We start from the raw sequence: 17034 nt of genomic DNA, 5'->3' as shown, positions 1-17034 counted from the left end.
ATTTTTAGGTATATAAAAAAATACAAATTCTAATAATATAGGATTCTTAAGATCTAAGATTTATTCATAAACATATTTACATAATATACGTGAGAGAAATAAGATAAATTAATTAGCTTCCTATACTATCTACTGTAAAAACAACAGTTCCTGCTTTATCATTATCTTCATCATCATACACTTCACTTTCTTCGCCTTCTGAATTAGAAAGATCGGATTCTTTTTCATCTTGTAGGCGATAAGTACCTACATTTTCAGGTGGAGGACCAATGTTATGTAAACCAAATTGATCAGCTAATCTTTCAGCTGCGTGTTTAGCTTGAATCTCCTAAGTATTACAATTTTTATTATAATTTATGTGTAATATATACTTTTCACAAATATTTAAAATATAAAAATTAGTTACTTGAAGTTTTTTAGTTTGTTCCTTTTGTAACTGAAGGGATTCAGTTAAATTGATGACTTTTACAGCACCATGAACTATAAGAGGTGGAGTTGCTGCTGTAACTTCCCAATGTTTATTCTGTTTTCTCAGTTTTTCTTTTTCTGGATTATGTACATCAGACTTGGTTGTTCTATATGGCTTGAATGGTTCTCTCTTTTTATCACTGTTTTCTTGAGGTTGTTCAACCTTATTAACAATGTATGTAATATGCTCAGGAGTTTTTGTCTTAAAAGATTCTATTTCTGCCAAATCTTCTGGCTTAATTAAACTTTCCTCAGGTGGAAGATGCATAATCTTTTTTTTATGAACCCCACATCCTGTAGGCTAATAATAGCAAATAATAAACATTGATATACAAAATTGATATATAATACCAATCTACATATATATATATATATATATATATATATATATATATATATATATATTTCATAAGGCATATAGTCTATAATCTAATACAAGTAACTTACTTGAGCTAATATTTTTAAGGGATCTTCTTCATCATCGCTATCAAGTTCAACAATTTTGATAGTATCTTTGGTTTCAGTATATTTGCCTGTCCATTCTAATTTATTTATAGCAGCTTTACCTTCAGATGCTAAGTTTAATCTTGACAAAAGATTAGCTGCTTGTTCAACTTCATTTTTATGTTCTAGTTCTTTTAATATTTTATCACGAAAAGATTTGATCTTTTCTCCTTTGTCTGGCAGCTTTAATACAAATGTTCTAAAACAGAAATATTTATATTTTGTCAAAAAGTAGTTTAATAAAGAGTATAGTTTATATCTTAGACCTTACCTACTTATTACTAAGAATTTTATTTTGTCTTTCTAATAATTCCTCTAGTTCAAACTTTTGTTTGTTTCTTAAATCCTCTATGTACCCTTGACTTTCTTTCTTGGGAGGAGGTGGTAAATTACCTGGTACTTTATTAATTATTTTTTTCTGATACATTCCGCTTTGTTTATCCAAATTGTAAAATTTGAAATAGTTAGGAGCTATTTTATTAACATTTATAGGAATAATATTTTTAGAATGACGGAAATTCTTAAAAAAAAATTAATGTTATGTGTTTTTAAATTAATTATTATTTAAATTAATAATTACAAGTCAGTTATTACGCGTTTAATTATGACGTTATGTATAGTGACGTGATAAATCGAATCAAATTGCATTACTTTTCACTGAACAGAAGATTGCAATAGACAATATATCTATTGAATACGAGATATCGAGATCTTCAAGACTATCGATATTGCACGACATGTTAAACGAAGATTTCAATTCCAACCTCAATGGAACTTAACTAAAGGATTTAAATAAAATGTTACATTTATTATATCATGTTGAATCTGTATTTTCAAGTGACGAATAAAGCTATCATCCTCTGTGTAATATAGAGAGAACATTGAAGTGTTAAATATTTTATTTCAAGATAAACTAAAAAATAATTTTTGTATAAAGTAACAAAAGTGACGTAAAGTTGTAATGATTAAAAGCAAGTTCGCGAAGCAACTGCCAATCTTTAGAAATGAATTGCAATGGGGGGTCGTCTTTGGGTGGTGAATGTAGATCAAATACATTTATGGATGTTAAGCCAATTGTTACATGTAAGTTTATTAATCAAAAATATTAATATATTTAACCTCTGTATGGTGACACTATTGTTAAGTATTGTTATTTGCGCTCTTGATGAACTGTCAATCTATATGACATTTCTTTTCCTTTTTTTAATTAAGATTGTTCATGAAATGATATACATGTTTAAAGCTGTATAGCTTATAATAATAATTTTTAAGCTATAATTAAAACTTTTTAAATAATTAGCATTCGTCATTGATGAACATATGTTATTTTAAATAGGTTAACTCTCTTTTTATAATAATTTCTTTTTCATGTACAATATTTTATTTCTAGTTAATTGTTATCAAATATATTACACATTTTTTACTTTAATTATAACACATTTAAGAAAGAGCAAATATAAGAGTTATTTTTGTTTGTGTTACTTTAATGTATTTTAATGATTTCTCCAATATAGATGCAGGAGATGACAAATTATTTTCTACATTGGAAAACAGTTTATTCCAAGCCATATCTGCTGATACAGTGGAATGGCGTAGATCATTTAGTAGACCAATTAAACAAGTCAAACTTGGAGCAACATTTTTGCCATTTTCTAAGGATATTTTGCCAACTGAGAAAGATTGGCATTTGATAAAACAGCCAATATTTCATATTTATTGGACTGAATGTTCTGTAAGTAAATTAATATTATAATTATTTAAATATCTCACGAGTAAAGTTTGTTATACTTATATATTTGTTTCATACTTTTCTAATTATGTATATTGAGATTACAGGATGTAGATACCTATAAAACAAGTATTAGAGAAGACATAGATAACTGGTTAAAAACATTAACACAATATCACATTCAGGATTGGATGATTGTTATAGTAGAAACTTATGATATAAAAAAAACTAACAAGTTATTACCCAGGACAACAGTTTTAGATAAAATTCGCAGTGACTTTGCTGCTAAGCATGGTGATAGGTGAAGTAATAATTAATCAGTGAATATTTGATAAATATATTTTTACATCTGATTTCTTTATTATATCTTATGTTTAATGTATTATATAGATGCTGTGCTGTAATAAATCCAATAAAATCAGAAATGCGCTCAGCTGAATCATGGAGAAGTTTAGTTAGCCGTATACGTTATTTAATGCTTGCTGCATATGATAAAAGACTATCTCATTTTGAAGATATTATTAGAGAACAAAGAGAAAATAGAAATCACCCAAACTGGAATTTCTGTCACTATTTCTTACTGCAGGTAAACTGATTATTGATTGAAATTAATTACTATTTTTAGGCTTTAATCCTGTATATATATTAATTCTTTTTTTCAGGAAGAACTTGCATTTGTTTTACAAATGTTAGGATTATATGATGAAGCATTAGTACAATATGATGAATTGGATGCTCTTTTTACACAGTTTGTGCTTAATTCTAATGTAGGAGGTATGATATTCTCATTTTCTTTCTATTATCTATTTTTTCAGATTATAAAATTAATCTGTTATTTAAAAATTTATAGATACACCAATTTGGTTAAATTTATTTCAAACCCCATTAAATAACTGGGGTGGTGTTAATTTAAGTAATGGTACAAATCATCATTTAAGGAACCTTCTGGCTGAATGTAAAGCATCACTATTAGATCTTAGAAGTTATTTATTCAGTAGACAATGTGCCATGTTACTATCACTTAACAAACTATGGGAGGTTGGTATATATTAAGACTGATTTTATTCATAGATTTAATTTCATTATGTATATAAACATACAACGATATTTTAATTTAGGTTGCGCAAAGGTGCTTATCATTTGTTCATAATACATTAAGTGAATTACGTATATTAGAAGTTCAGCGACCTGAAGGATCCATTGAATGTTGGTCTTTCCTTTGTGCGTTAGAAGTGCTTCAAGCTTGTCAATTATCATCATATAATATCGATAACAATCAGCAACTGGACCTTTGTTCCTTACATACCGCGAGTTTATGGGCTCTTGCTAGGGATAAAGTAAGTTACTAGACATATTAATAGAAATTATGTAATAATATTATTTATAGTATTAGGATAGTTAAATCTTTATTCTAATTTATTTTAGTTGGGAAATTTAGGAAAATTATGTGGTTTAATGCCTGGAAGTGAGCCATCTAGTGAGCAACTACACACAGTTGTTTACCTAATAGCTGGTATGGGAGATTCTGAACCACAGATAGAAGGGAAATTAACACCTACCGATAAATTAAAAGAAGCACTTTCGTCTAAAGAGGCATTCAAGAAACAATATCTTGAACATGCAGAATTAGCTATGGGTACTTATAAACATGTAGGCCGAATTCGATCAGCCAGATTAATCGGAAAAGAGTTAGCACAATTTTATAGCGAGCTAGGCGAGAATCAAAAAGCTGTTGCATTTTTATCGGATGCCTTAAAAACGTACACTGATGAAGGCTGGAGGCACTTAGCAGCACAAACTCAACTCGAATTGGCACAGTGCTACAAAAGAATGGATGATGTTGAAAAATATACAAAAATATGTGCTGCTATTGCCAGTTTGGATGTATTACATATTACTGTTCGTAATACTTATTTTGAAGAAATGTTCGGGTATATGAAAATGATCTCATCACCACAACCCTTACTTGTAGAACTCGGATGTGCTTTTGTAGTACTCAGTATGGAAGTTAAAGTGATGGATAAAGTAGTGCAAGACTGCGTGGTCAATATCGAAATATATATACAAAGTTTGTTTCCTAGAGAAGTAAAATGTACTAAAGCGTCTATATCTGTTGAAGAAGTTCAGAAACCTCTATTACCTAATAAAAAAAAGGGTTCGAAGTTACCGCCTGAACCATCAATTCCATTATTATCGAAATGTACTCTAGAAGATATGAGACCGTTTGATCCAAGTTTGCTTCAATTACAAGTATATTCATATTTAGATTATAAAGAAGATAAAAGCCTCGGATCAGCTAGTGTCTTACACAGAAACACTAAGCCTATTGTAAGACGTTCTGACAGTACAAAACATAGGAAACCATCAGTAAATGCAAAAGGTGATTTTAGTAAAGCGCTATCATGTAATGATTTTATTGTGAAACCAGGTATGAACATGGTTACATTAACTAGGCGTATAGATCAGCCTGGTTTTTACAAAGTTGGTCAAATATCATTAGTGATTGAGGAAAAATTGGAATTTTTATCACCTATTTTAAATCCTCGGTTATGTTATGAAGTAGCTAAGACTCAGCCTACAATTTCTATGAAATATAGTAGAGACTTATTGGCAGGCCTTATTCAAGGCATAGAATTAGTTATTATGAGCGGAAGTATAAAAATAACAAATGAAATGAAACTTAAATTACGTACGTCTAGGGGATTGATAATACAAGTCGATGGTTCACAAGAAACAATGTCTAAAGAACTAGAAATATCACTGCCATTTTGTGAACCATTTCAAACAACATGGTTAAAGTTTAAAGTTCTAGCAGAATTACCACCAAAGAAAGATTCTTTATCAATGGAACATAAAGTATGTTTTCATATATTTTAAAAATCAAAATAATATGTATAAAAAAGGAAATATGTAATTAAAAAAAAATTAATATTGTAAATTTTTATAGCTGAATATCCAATGTCCATGGGGTCTGGAGGAAAGCATACCTTTACATTTTGGTCCACCACTCATGTCAAATATGAAACTCCATACTGCAAAAGAAAGGAAATTTCTTCAAATAATTGTAACAGGATTAACAAATCAACTTTTACAACTAATTGAGCCAGAATTAACAACAGCAACATCAATAGATGTTAACTTTAAAAGCTTAAATCCTATTGCTGGTCAGAGATTAGTAATAGGTAATGGAATAAATGTATCATTTATGTGGGAACTTGAAATTGGTAAAGATGAAAAGTCTTTGATGCCAATAAAGACTGATTTTCGTGTAAAATATATACCAATCAATGATACTGAAGATTTGAACGATTTAAATAGCAATGAGGATCCTCTGCAAATTCATAATTTACAAAGAATGGAAAAAGCATGCAGTCTTTATAGATGCAATTTTGATATTACAGATTATGTGGTAAGAATATAATTATTTCTTTGGCTCTTTTTTCTTAATAAGTATGAACTGTAACTTATGCAATAATTTAATAATAATGAAATGTAAAATATAAAATTTATTTTAAAAATATTTCAAAGAGGTGAGTTTCTATTTATAATATCATTTTCCAGACTTTATTTACAGTGTCTTCAAAAGTTGAAGCAGCTGGAAATGGAGGTGAATTTTGTCGTGCTGGTAGCATGTGCCATCTTTATCTCACAGTAACACGTATGTTACCTAGTCCAAATCCAAATCCTTCACCACAATTAATGTACGAAGTTCTTGCTGATCAAGCCATGTGGGCTGTATGTGGTCGTACTGCTGGTATTGTGTCTTTGGAAGTGTTAGAGAAACAAAGCGTCACATTGGACGTGATGCCATTAACTAGTGGTTATTTACCCCTACCCGTTGTTAGATTGTCTCGATATATTCCAGCACCAGAATCCAAAAGTGGTAGGTATCCCAATACTAAAAAATCTTAAAATATTAAAGATACATTTGCATAATTCGTTTTACATTTTCACAACTTCATATTATTAACACCTATTAACTTTTTAAAGATATGATTCGCAAAAGTGAAATAGCTTCTAGTTCAAGACTAGAACCATTTAGTCCAGGCCAAGTTTACAATGCTAGTAAAGCACAACAAGTTCATGTTCTACCAGCAGCACCATCAGAAGCAAATTGAATGCAGATATTGATATTAAAAATGTATAATACACCTATGGCATTATAAAATGCAAATTGTATGCACATTGATCAAGACAATTTCTACGTTGTTTGGTATATTTCTATGATACAGAGTATATAATATATATATATATATATATATATATTACAATATATATTTATATATTATATATATATATATATATATATATATATATATATATATATAATATTACTATTATTAATTTATCAATCATCACTATATTAATTTGTTTATATTTTTATATTTTTAGATTGAGATTTGAATTTTGGACAAATAAAATTTATATATATTGTTCGAAGTTACATGTTTATACGATATTTGTTCAAAAAACAAATTTCAATTTGCATCATTGTTTATTTTTATTAATAATAAGCAATTATAAGTTTAAGTTTTGCCATTATAAAAGCAAAGAAATAATATGACAATATTTAAGCAGTAGGTAAAATTCAGAAGTTTCATAGTTGAGAAATACTGCTACAATATAATGTTTTCTTTTGTGCAGTAATGTGATTTATATTCTAGTGAACTTATTGAACAATGTTCATTTTTTGATATTGTTGTATAGTCCACGTGTAAAATTCAATCAACATATTTTTCTGTTCGACTTAATTCGAGAGAAATAAGTTGTAAAAGTTTGTTACTTCTATTTTAATGTAACATACTTACAATTTTTCCATCATGTACCTATAATAGTATAGTTATATACCTTAAACTGTTTCCTATTTTCTAAATATTTAATTTTTTACATATGTTCTATATGCTAGATTTACAATAAAACATTCGTGATAATTTCATTCGATTTTGGAGCTCTTACAAATTGTGTTATATTAGTTCTAGAGTGATTGAATATTCAATTCTTTTGTTAAATACAATTCTGTACAAGAGTTTATGAAGAATATACTCGTAACATTGAATAAGCACTTGAAATTATACAGTTTGCATAATATAAACAATATAAAAATATCACAGGAAATAAGTAACATCTTAAGGGTAAAGATGTGTTCTGTAATAAATATTTGTGAAAAATGTAAGTATATGTAAGTATATACAGAGAAGAAGATATATATATATATATCTTATAATAATATATCTTATAATTAATAATATATATATATATATTATTTATATTACATTTACTTCTTAGCTTCATTATTCAAAATATGAATATTGCAAAAGGTTTAATTATATTGCCATCTTAATTAGGAAACCATATTTTGATTTAATAAGATCATTAATTCTGTAAATAAGATAATTATTATAATACTCAATATGATATTTAGAAAATGTCAAAATTTGACATTTGTGAGATAAAATAATATTTTTCAGTATAATATAAAATGTATTTTAGAAAAATATAATGGATAAGTGTTTATTTCCACATTATTTATTAATTAATAGATAGGTAATGAAATATTATGAATGAATTACTAGACATATTTCTCAATGTATTTGCAATCTAAACAATTAAAAGAAATTATTTTTAATGCAAAATGTTAAATGTCATTTTGAAATGACAAAAAACGAATAAAAGATATGCATATATATATTTGAATATGTGTATACAAATATATTTGGATATGTTAAATAGTATACACATTGTTATTCTGCATTTTAAGTTTAGTACAATGTACGTAGTGAAAATTACAAGTATCATGGAATGTTGGTACTAGTTTTGAGTCTACAAGTTTCATTATATGCAATTTAGGTTTTAATTATTTCTATCATACAAAGGGTTACTTCATAAAATTCTACAATATTTTTGACATAGTATTAAGATTAAAATATTAAAGTCAGTTCTATGTAATCTCGTTGATACATTATTTGATAAAATTGTATTCTACTCAAAATAATTAGACACTGTACAATAGATTACAATAAAACTTTTATTTTTTATATGTACATGTTAAGATGAACTAAATTCTGAATAAAAACAAATTTTATTAAATAAAGTGAATAATTAACCCATTTTATTTAAGATATTAATTGCATTTTATACATAATTTACACCCAAGTATAATTATAAATGCTATGAATGTTTCAACACAAATGGGATAGCAGACATTTAGATTACCAAGAGGGGAAGTCGTAGGCGTTGAAAGTTCAGTTCCGTATTTAAACAGTAAGAAATATCATATAAATATTTTAGGCATATACATTTAATAAATTTTGGGCTATTATATTCAATGCCATTACTACGCAATATATACGCATATAATTGTAAACATAAAAATATTAATATGTTGGTAATGGTTGTTGTGTGAGTAACAAGCCAAATCTTCGTTTTAATGTTATCCTTTCTCTTGAATATTTATCTTCAGGAGAAAATCGAGCTGAAATAATTTTTTTTATTAATTAGTTGCAACACTTTATACAGAAACAAAATAAGATCTATTATATACCTGGATGAGCCGACAGTGTCGGTTTTCCATTAGGATCCATTTTCTATAAAACGAAAAAAAAATACGGTTATAAATATATAAATACAAAATATATTACAGAGTAAGAAATTAATGCTTCCATATGTCTGTGTAAGAAACTAGACTATGTAAACACAAAATAGACTCAACAAAGAAAAATAATGCATTTTTTGTACAAACAATAAACAAACGTAATGTAATCTACAACAAAATACATTATATTTATTACCTTCAATGTATACACTCGATCTCCATTCTCATTTAGATAATACATCAAATACATGTTTACGTTCTAATTTTGATTTTTTCTATGAGTTCACAAATATTTCGTGTTGCATTTGTCGTCAACCTTTACTTCCACCTCGTGCTTAATCGCTTGTTACGGCCATTTTTGACGCATGCGTCGTTTCAGGATAACTGGATCGACCACGCAGATCGATCTATCTAACTTTAAATTTCAAAATTTTTAGTTAAAAAGCAAAATCAAGTTAAAACATTTTGATTTATAAAATTATATAAAAAATATTATATTTTTTTAAATATAAAGAGCTTGATTCTAAATCTAAACATATACTTTGCGCTACATATACTTTTTAATATCTGTAAACTTTAATGATTAAATGGTCATGTTTTATAAATCGTCGAGATAATATCCTTTTACATAATAAGGCAGTTAAATGTTAATAATTATTTCAGATTATCATAAATGATAATTATATTTATTTCCTTTTATTTAGAGATACGAAAAATATTGATATAAAATTTGTTAAGTGAAATAATAAAAGAAGCATTGTTCAATATTATCTTCGATCAATTTTAAATTGTATTCATAATGTCGGTAGATTATGCATGTTAAAGGGATTGGTAGTGAATGGTGTGCTTCACTTAATAACAGAGGAGAATTTAAGAGTGATTCGTGCTTGTGTCAGAATATCTCGTGGACGAAAGTTCTGATCGTCCACACATATAACTAACAGACCCGTGGGTGTAGAAGTTCTGACAATTCTTCTTAGCAAAGTCGACATTCAAGCACGCATGGTCGATGCAACGAACAGCCAGATAGTCACAATACAGAGTGTCACTTCCGTTGACAGACAAATCATTGTCAGTGTGAAACGAGTATTGCCTGCAACAGCGTATTCAGACGTCGTCCGATGAATATCGTGTTAATAAATATCTTTTTTATGTTCTTCGACGATATTTAAGGTAACTTATACATTGTTTGCGTGTTCACAGATTTATTCATGTGGAACATTAATTTGTATTTCAATACCATTCACGATTGCTACGTATCTAATCGTTGACATCTAATCACGAGCAAGCGCATATCATATTAATTTTATACTAATGATAACTATATCAGTTTGTTACGAATTGTGAAGATTAATAACATTTCTCTCTTTCAATTTTTTATGTATATTTTTATGTATAATAATGTAATTCTTATAAAACAAATTTTATTATTTATTTTATATTATATATTTAATAATATAATAGTAACATATTTAATATTTTGTATTTTTTTAAGGAAGTAATAAATTAAAAGAATCAATTTTTAGAAAATGTACTAACATAATTTAAAAAAATCAATATATACATTGAAAAGATATGTTACATAAAAACATATTTAGTTAAGGTTAATATTATGTTTGAGGAAACTCATTCAAGTCGCATTATCTGTAAACACTCTATTCGTAAAAAATAATCATATACCGATACCGATATATCGACTTTAAAACTAGCGTGAACTACTGATCTGCTGCAGTTCGATGTTATACAAGTAATGTTTGGCTGTGAACAGAGTTTTCCTTTTTATAAATAGAAATCATACAATTTTTGTTCAGATGCAATCAAGAAAAATTCGTTGGATTATTCAAGTCGAGGGAGATCCATGGCAAGGTGAGAGCGTCGAGGAGCAAATTTCCAGTATTAAAGGTAACTTAAAAATAACTCGAAATATGTGTTTAAAAAAATTGTTTTATAATTATAGTGAAAGAGAAAATTTCTTATTCTGACTGAAAATGGTATAAATTGGTACTATATATAATAAAATAATATAGTCTGTCACTTTATTTATTAACTTTAATAGTATCAGTGTAACACACTATTCATTTTATTCATTTATTAGGAAAACGCATTCGTTACTAGCGCTATGTGTCACTTATGTAATTATAAATAGAAGTGATCAACGCGATCACGTTTCACACCACGTTTTACTTTGTTCCGTAATGTAAAAAATGGGAATATACAGAAGAAGGAAAATAATACATAAGAAAATATACAAAAAAGTCGTTGTTGTCATACTGTCATTTCCATGTATTATGAATATTTGATTATGATTAAATATGAGAAGTTTTTTTGAATATAAATCAGATTAATCTTTTTATTATATTATATTATAAGTGAAAATAAAAGTATAAATATATAGGATATCTCTGATTTCGTAGACAACAATGATCTTTACTACCTATACTATAAATCTTCGTGCGCAATTATATCAAATCTTTTCTAATGATTAAAGGACATGCAAAGAAGCTGAATATCATCGATGATGTGCTTTATCACTTTGTGAAATTTTAATAATATTATTTTCGAAAATTTCTTGAATAGTACTTTTAAATCTCTACATATTTCCTAATAATTTTCCAAACCACTCAAACGTTTTATTCGTTTATTCGATTTTCTTCTAATCGCATACATATTGCTCAAGATACATTTATTATCAATTTTATTCTAGCGATTAATACATATATTACTTTTGTGTGCTACTTCCAATATTGATAAATATCATTCCCTCCAATTTTCCTGCTTATAATATGAACGTGACGATATTTTTGGAACACATGCTACATTTCTGGTAAGTACATTTCGCGTAGGAACAGCAACAGATATATATGAACCTTGACACGGAATATTTTAATTGAACGTCGTTTATATTTTTCAAAATATTTTTCTCGTATTTGGAAATTGAAAATATTCTGAAACTTATTCTTAAAATGGAGTTCTATAGTGGTTTTATAGTTTTTCTAAGTCGAACATAGTCATGGACGTTTATCAATGGGCAGTGTATAGTGAATTTTTGGTGTCAGTTTCATTGACACTGAAAGCGACAAATTAACGACACCGGAATAGTTTTCGATGATCGAACAAATTTAATATTTGATGCGTCGGCGCTGACTTCCAGAAAGAAGATCGCCTACGAAGCAAGCTTCTCAACACCTTACAGTGGCTTACAGTATCGCGACAGACTGCACCGAATGAGGTTCTTTGTTAACTAAATCCATGTGTGATCACTTCATGGTACCGTACTATCCACTAAAATCTCATCTAACCAGATTTAATTATGTGTACGCATGGAAAATCCGTTTTTGGAAAATTATTTAAAATCTGTGTTCATCGTTAATCGAATATGAAACTCTCGAAAAAATTGAAAATATGTTTAATAAAACTATAATAAAGTGTTATTTTACCAGTCATTGACAAGTCCGATCATAAATGTCGAGTGTTTAATGTTGTCTAATATTTGGGAAAGATGTTGCATAAAAAAGTGAATCTTACTGTGTAATCAGTACAGAATAGTTGATTATTTCGATGTTATAAATAATAGGGCAGCGTGTACAGTGTTCAATATTACAAAAGAAAGTGTGATTTGTTTAATGTGCTACGATGTGTAATGTACAAAGTATTCAGCAATTGTGAGCATGTGATAAATTGCATTCTATTCGACGAAATATTCGTGGAGTTTAGTGATTTTAAATGCATATATAACCGGAAACAAGTATGGATGATGATATTTGTAAGTATGTCAAACGATAAAATTGCATAATTGGTTTGTTTTTACAATTGTTAAAACAATCACGACGGATATAGTCGGACGAATATCAATTTGTTAAACGATAATATACCTATGGCTGGAATTGATTGGATTAGTTGAAGAATTGAAGACGCGACGCCGTGGGAGGTCTCTAATGCAAAGATATAGACGCATTTCTCAGAATTGCATTAATCTTGTTTCGTCTTCATTCAAAACGACAAAATAATTTGTCGTTTTTCAAACGACAAATTATCGAGTATACATTTGAACTTATGTTGATATATATATATATATATATATATATGTATATAAATTGGATATTCAATATTAAAATTATTATTAAAATATTTAAATTATATAAAAACCCGCTCTTATTAGGCTATTTTTGATCTCGTAGGAAATATCGATCTAGGTATGACAATCGATAGAATTTAAAATTCTTATTATGGAGCTATACGATGCACCTCTTTCTACCTGTTTCATTCGAGACAGACTACTTCTTTCGATTTCTGAGATCCTGTTTACCTGTGATACATTGGGCCTTACGGTCCACAAGGAAGAGCCCGAGGGTCTGTTTCACTGCTCGTAGATAGAAGTTTTTCTATATCTGTTTCAATCTATGTTTAATCCTTCGAAATATTTTATTTGTATCTAATGCGCAAGTTCCTTTGATAAATTATTTATCGCTTTCTATAAATTTTCTATAAATTATATAAATATCATGCGACTGTAAAATTTATAGACTTAACCAGTATAGTGTCAAAAGTACGATTACGGAATTAATTTTTACATTCGTAATTTTGACATAGTCGATTATCGAATAATTTTAATTCGTAACTAGCTGGGCTCAAATTTTAACACTCCTTTCGTTGTTTTCCGTGAACATCAATAAAGTCCTACGATATGTTAGGGAAAGGGGGATCTCATCTGAGAATAAAGGAAAGAACAAGGCAATTTATAAGAAAAAGCGAGATAGAATGAAAGTGTACATCGCTAGAGGGCGGGTACAGGTGGGGGAAGTTGGGCCTTACTTGTCCCGAACTCCGAGGTTGCCAGTTTGCTTAAGACTCAGCCGGTGTGTGGTTCGTTCGGCGATCTATTGACGCTCGTATGAAAGTAAGAACGTTTGGCAGTGTTTCTTTTCCTTTTACATTTTCGGTTCGCGAATCAGCTATCGTTTATCCGTGTCTTTTTCATCTTATCGTCACCGAATACTTTTTTTTCTGTTTCTCTCGCTGTTTCTTCGATATTCGCATTAGGCGCGAATAATCAACAATACTGTGGTTTCACGTATAAGTTATAATCGCGTTAAGGATTTTGAAGGCTTAAAAGAAACGCTATCGTCGGTGAGAACAAAGTAAACAAGAGAAAGAGATAGAAAAAGAGAATGCGAGGGAGATAGAGAACGAGAGCACGAGAGAAAAAGAGAAAGAAAGCTAAAGGTCCATGTGTGTAAGTGACGACGTGTTTGCTCGCAACGGGTGCAGTGGTCTTCTTGACAGTGTGGAATCAACAAGTGTCGTATACGGATCGCTGTTGTCGCGCGTTGTGCGCGCGCGATTCTAACCTCACCGTCGAGATCGGTTCGAAATTCAGATCGATTCGTTTTGTCGTTGACAATCGTTATTGTTTCCAAGTGTTTGAGTCTAAATTGTGCAATCTGTGACAGCCCACTTAGCGTGGTGACTGTAATCGATGTGATATTCTGTGCTTTCCACTAACGTGCCCTTGGATATTGTTACGTCGCCGATTCCGTGGCTGCGTCTGTGCAGAGTCTCAAGCAAGATGGAAGTCGTTTACATAGGTACTTTGCAATTATGACTTTACTACTTACCGAACCTTCCTATTTTTGTTACTTTTACTTTGTAATCGTCTCACAAATGGGTGGAGTTAACGTCTCTCTATACATCTACCTTACAATCACGTCTCATGCCTTGACATCTTGATGTTAGTTAAGAATTGCTTGCCTTCAGGATTTTATCCGAAAGCCGGCATTCGGTTTTCTTCGTTTTCATTTAAATTTAGCCGATGCTAGATTACTTTTAATAGTATACATTAAAAACAATTAACTATTTAATGATTAACTCTTATCTGTCTGCATTGCGATTTAAACGATATCTTTTTTACGTTTACTGTGTCATATTAAAAAATGGATGCAATCTGCAACAAAGCATCGTATAGGGCTTGGTATTACAATATGTTCTTCGCATAGAGCTTAAATAGTGCATTTTATATATTATTTTAGTATTCATCTGCCTATTTTACGCCAGTAGACAATGAGGTTATCTATGTTCTAAGGTATGTTTTATCTAATCTTTGAAATATTTATTCGCCATATACGCGAAACGCATGTATACGTCAAGAAAGAGGTACGGTACACGTGCACGTCAAGAATGATAACTAGGCTGCGTAAGTGGCGTCATTTAGATTAGAATGCGTGCTTCGTGTACTAGGTTCAGTGAACATACTATTAGCGAAACGATTCAAGGAAATCGTTACACGCAAATTTAACGCAATCTCGTTTCAATTAAACAATTTAATGCTGAAATTTTCAATTTCAGCGACTTTGACAGTTTAGTTTCGTTCGGATGTTTGTTTTAATCAGCCATAGTAAAAGAATTAATCTTTATATTGTGAAATTTGTTGCGGTAATTGTTACGGTTGTTTACTACCTGTTCATCGACAGCATCTCTAATTACTGGTACGAGAACAATGGGACATTATCGTGGAAGAAACTGAAATCTCGTTTATTAAATAATTCGTGTAAGACATTGATGCATTAATAGGCTCGTTAATACGTAAACAGCCAGTTAATTGTCATGGTAATCGAAAGGTGTAGTTTCAATCTCTTTTTCCTCTGCGGTTTTATCATATTGCGTTGCTATGAATTATTCTTAATTTCGAATACTGCCTTCTGAAAAATTTATCCATTTTTATAGCGAACAAAGTTAAAACGCAAACATCTTTTCATGGTACCTAGTCCAAGAATTATTTGTTCTTTATTAAGGCACGAATTGCTCATTGTACGCTTGTTAAAATAATGGATCGCTTTGTTTTCCTCACTTCAATGCATTTATTTCAACTGTAGACAATAACTACTTGTATATCTTCGGTAGAAGAAACGCATTCCGTTCGTGGAAGCTTAAATTGTAAAACTACGTAATGCTAGTGTGACGAATCAAGAGTTGAATCGTTGAATACAAAAACTGTCCATGTATGGATCACACGGACTATTCTTTGGCGTTCTGTGGATCTTTAAAACCTGTGATTGTCATACAAATGTCCGTATTCAATTGAAGAGATTTATCAAAGGTAACGATTTCGTGGTGCAAGCATTTCCGATGCTTTCCATTATAAATTTTTGCGTTGAACTCGATCCAGTTAGTTAGAAACCAACTCGATCCGAAGCGATCTATTCTGAGTTGGCTAGCTCGATGCTTTCCAATTTTTATTTTTTAATCGATTCGATTTAACGTGTTCTTTTCGTTTGAGCTAGATTTTATTCGATTCGAATCGATACGGTTCGATTTAGAATTCTGGATTACACGAATATGCTTAGTTTTAGAGAACATACTCGGGAGTATGTTCTTAAACCTATAATTTAGTACGAAGGATATACTATGGTCTATAGAAAGCTATGAATAGACGGATACAATTAACTAAACGTTGCCTTTCACAATAATACACCGCGAATCCATAATACTAAATACATATTTTATTACATTGTACGTGTAAACAGATCGGTAATTTCTGAACGGATTAACTTGGTATAATCCACGCAACTGATCCGATACAGGTCGCGATTAATGTCTTCCGTGTTCATACGTTATAAAACTTTTATCAGACTCTCTATTAACCAGATGCGTTTGATGCACGCGATTCGAGTTTGTTAACGCAGTTGACTTTCATTGAAACGTTATAAACGTTAATCGCTATTAAATTTACGCGATATGTTTTAGA

General features: G+C 29.6%; 4 protein-coding genes across 14 annotated transcripts in view; 2 read left to right on the top strand and 2 right to left on the bottom strand.

Moving 5' to 3' along the window:
- Nucleotides 1–38: 38 nt before the first annotated feature.
- On the bottom strand, nt 39–1596 carry LOC126919121 (DNA-directed RNA polymerase II subunit GRINL1A). Its single transcript, XM_050727833.1, has 4 exons — nt 1248–1596; nt 916–1171; nt 407–769; nt 39–328 (listed from the first exon to the last, which is right to left on the bottom strand). Exons 1-4 carry the CDS (start codon nt 1397–1399, stop codon nt 113–115), a joined length of 987 nt encoding a protein of 328 aa, XP_050583790.1. The 5' UTR covers nt 1400–1596; the 3' UTR covers nt 39–112.
- A 115-nt stretch (nt 1597–1711) lies between these two features.
- LOC126919094 (trafficking protein particle complex subunit 10) lies at nt 1712–8813 on the top strand. Of its 3 annotated transcripts, XM_050727774.1 has the most exons (11): nt 1716–2055; nt 2487–2704; nt 2809–3002; nt 3092–3287; nt 3364–3475; nt 3552–3739; nt 3820–4038; nt 4127–5557; nt 5649–6110; nt 6263–6584; nt 6692–8813. In XM_050727774.1, exons 1-11 carry the CDS (start codon nt 1977–1979, stop codon nt 6817–6819), a joined length of 3549 nt encoding a protein of 1182 aa, XP_050583731.1. In that variant the 5' UTR covers nt 1716–1976; the 3' UTR covers nt 6820–8813. The 3 variants fall into 3 exon arrangements, with proteins under 3 accessions (XP_050583732.1, XP_050583731.1, XP_050583733.1); XM_050727775.1 differs by lacking the exon at nt 6692–8813 and having other exon boundaries at nt 1712–2055; nt 6276–6503; XM_050727776.1 differs by lacking the exon at nt 1716–2055 and having other exon boundaries at nt 2590–2704; nt 2802–3002.
- LOC126919148 (H/ACA ribonucleoprotein complex subunit 3) lies at nt 8789–9677 on the bottom strand. The gene is made up of 3 exons (XM_050727875.1): nt 9490–9677; nt 9243–9285; nt 8789–9173 (listed from the first exon to the last, which is right to left on the bottom strand). Exons 1-3 carry the CDS (start codon nt 9541–9543, stop codon nt 9076–9078), a joined length of 195 nt encoding a protein of 64 aa, XP_050583832.1. The 5' UTR covers nt 9544–9677; the 3' UTR covers nt 8789–9075.
- Nucleotides 9678–10228: 551 nt separating this feature from the next.
- Nucleotides 10229–17034, top strand: part of LOC126919089 (dystrophin, isoforms A/C/F/G/H) — a 434304-nt gene continuing 427498 nt past the window's right edge. For 3 of the 9 annotated variants that reach the window (XM_050727761.1, XM_050727759.1, XM_050727760.1), the window contains exons 1-2: nt 10229–10466; nt 11105–11195. In XM_050727761.1, the coding sequence (XP_050583718.1) occupies nt 11105–11195 (91 nt within the window). In that variant the 5' untranslated portion in view covers nt 10229–10466. Of the gene's footprint in view, nt 10467–11104; nt 11196–12504; nt 13057–14116; nt 14879–17034 lie in introns of those variants that run through there. The other 6 variants (XM_050727754.1, XM_050727753.1, XM_050727762.1 and 3 more) reach the window with 5 other exon arrangements.

Source organism: Bombus affinis, chromosome 8 (assembly GCF_024516045.1).
Source record: "Bombus affinis isolate iyBomAffi1 chromosome 8, iyBomAffi1.2, whole genome shotgun sequence".
In the NCBI taxonomy this organism is placed as follows: domain Eukaryota; kingdom Metazoa; phylum Arthropoda; class Insecta; order Hymenoptera; family Apidae; genus Bombus; species Bombus affinis.
The sequence above is the reverse complement of the archived record's forward strand: the minus strand, read 5'-3'. Positions and strand labels throughout refer to the sequence as shown.

Coding starts and splice junctions, on each gene's coding strand:
- LOC126919121 (XM_050727833.1), bottom strand. CDS start 1,399: ATGTATCAGAAAAAAATAATTAATAAAGTACCAGGTAATTTACCACCT. Junction 770..915: donor CCTTAAAAATATTAGCTCAA/GTAAGTTACTTG, acceptor TGCTATTATTAG/CCTACAGGATGTGGGGTTCA. Junction 329..406: donor AACAAACTAAAAAACTTCAA/GTAACTAATTTT, acceptor TGTAATACTTAG/GAGATTCAAGCTAAACACGC.
- LOC126919094 (XM_050727774.1), top strand. CDS start 1,977: ATGAATTGCAATGGGGGGTCGTCTTTGGGTGGTGAATGTAGATCAAAT. Junction 3,288..3,363: donor GTCACTATTTCTTACTGCAG/GTAAACTGATTA, acceptor TCTTTTTTTCAG/GAAGAACTTGCATTTGTTTT. Junction 6,111..6,262: donor TTGATATTACAGATTATGTG/GTAAGAATATAA, acceptor ATCATTTTCCAG/ACTTTATTTACAGTGTCTTC.
- LOC126919148 (XM_050727875.1), bottom strand. CDS start 9,543: ATGTATTTGATGTATTATCTAAATGAGAATGGAGATCGAGTGTATACA. Junction 9,286..9,489: donor ATCGAGTGTATACATTGAAG/GTAATAAATATA, acceptor TTCGTTTTATAG/AAAATGGATCCTAATGGAAA. Junction 9,174..9,242: donor GACACTGTCGGCTCATCCAG/GTATATAATAGA, acceptor AAATTATTTCAG/CTCGATTTTCTCCTGAAGAT.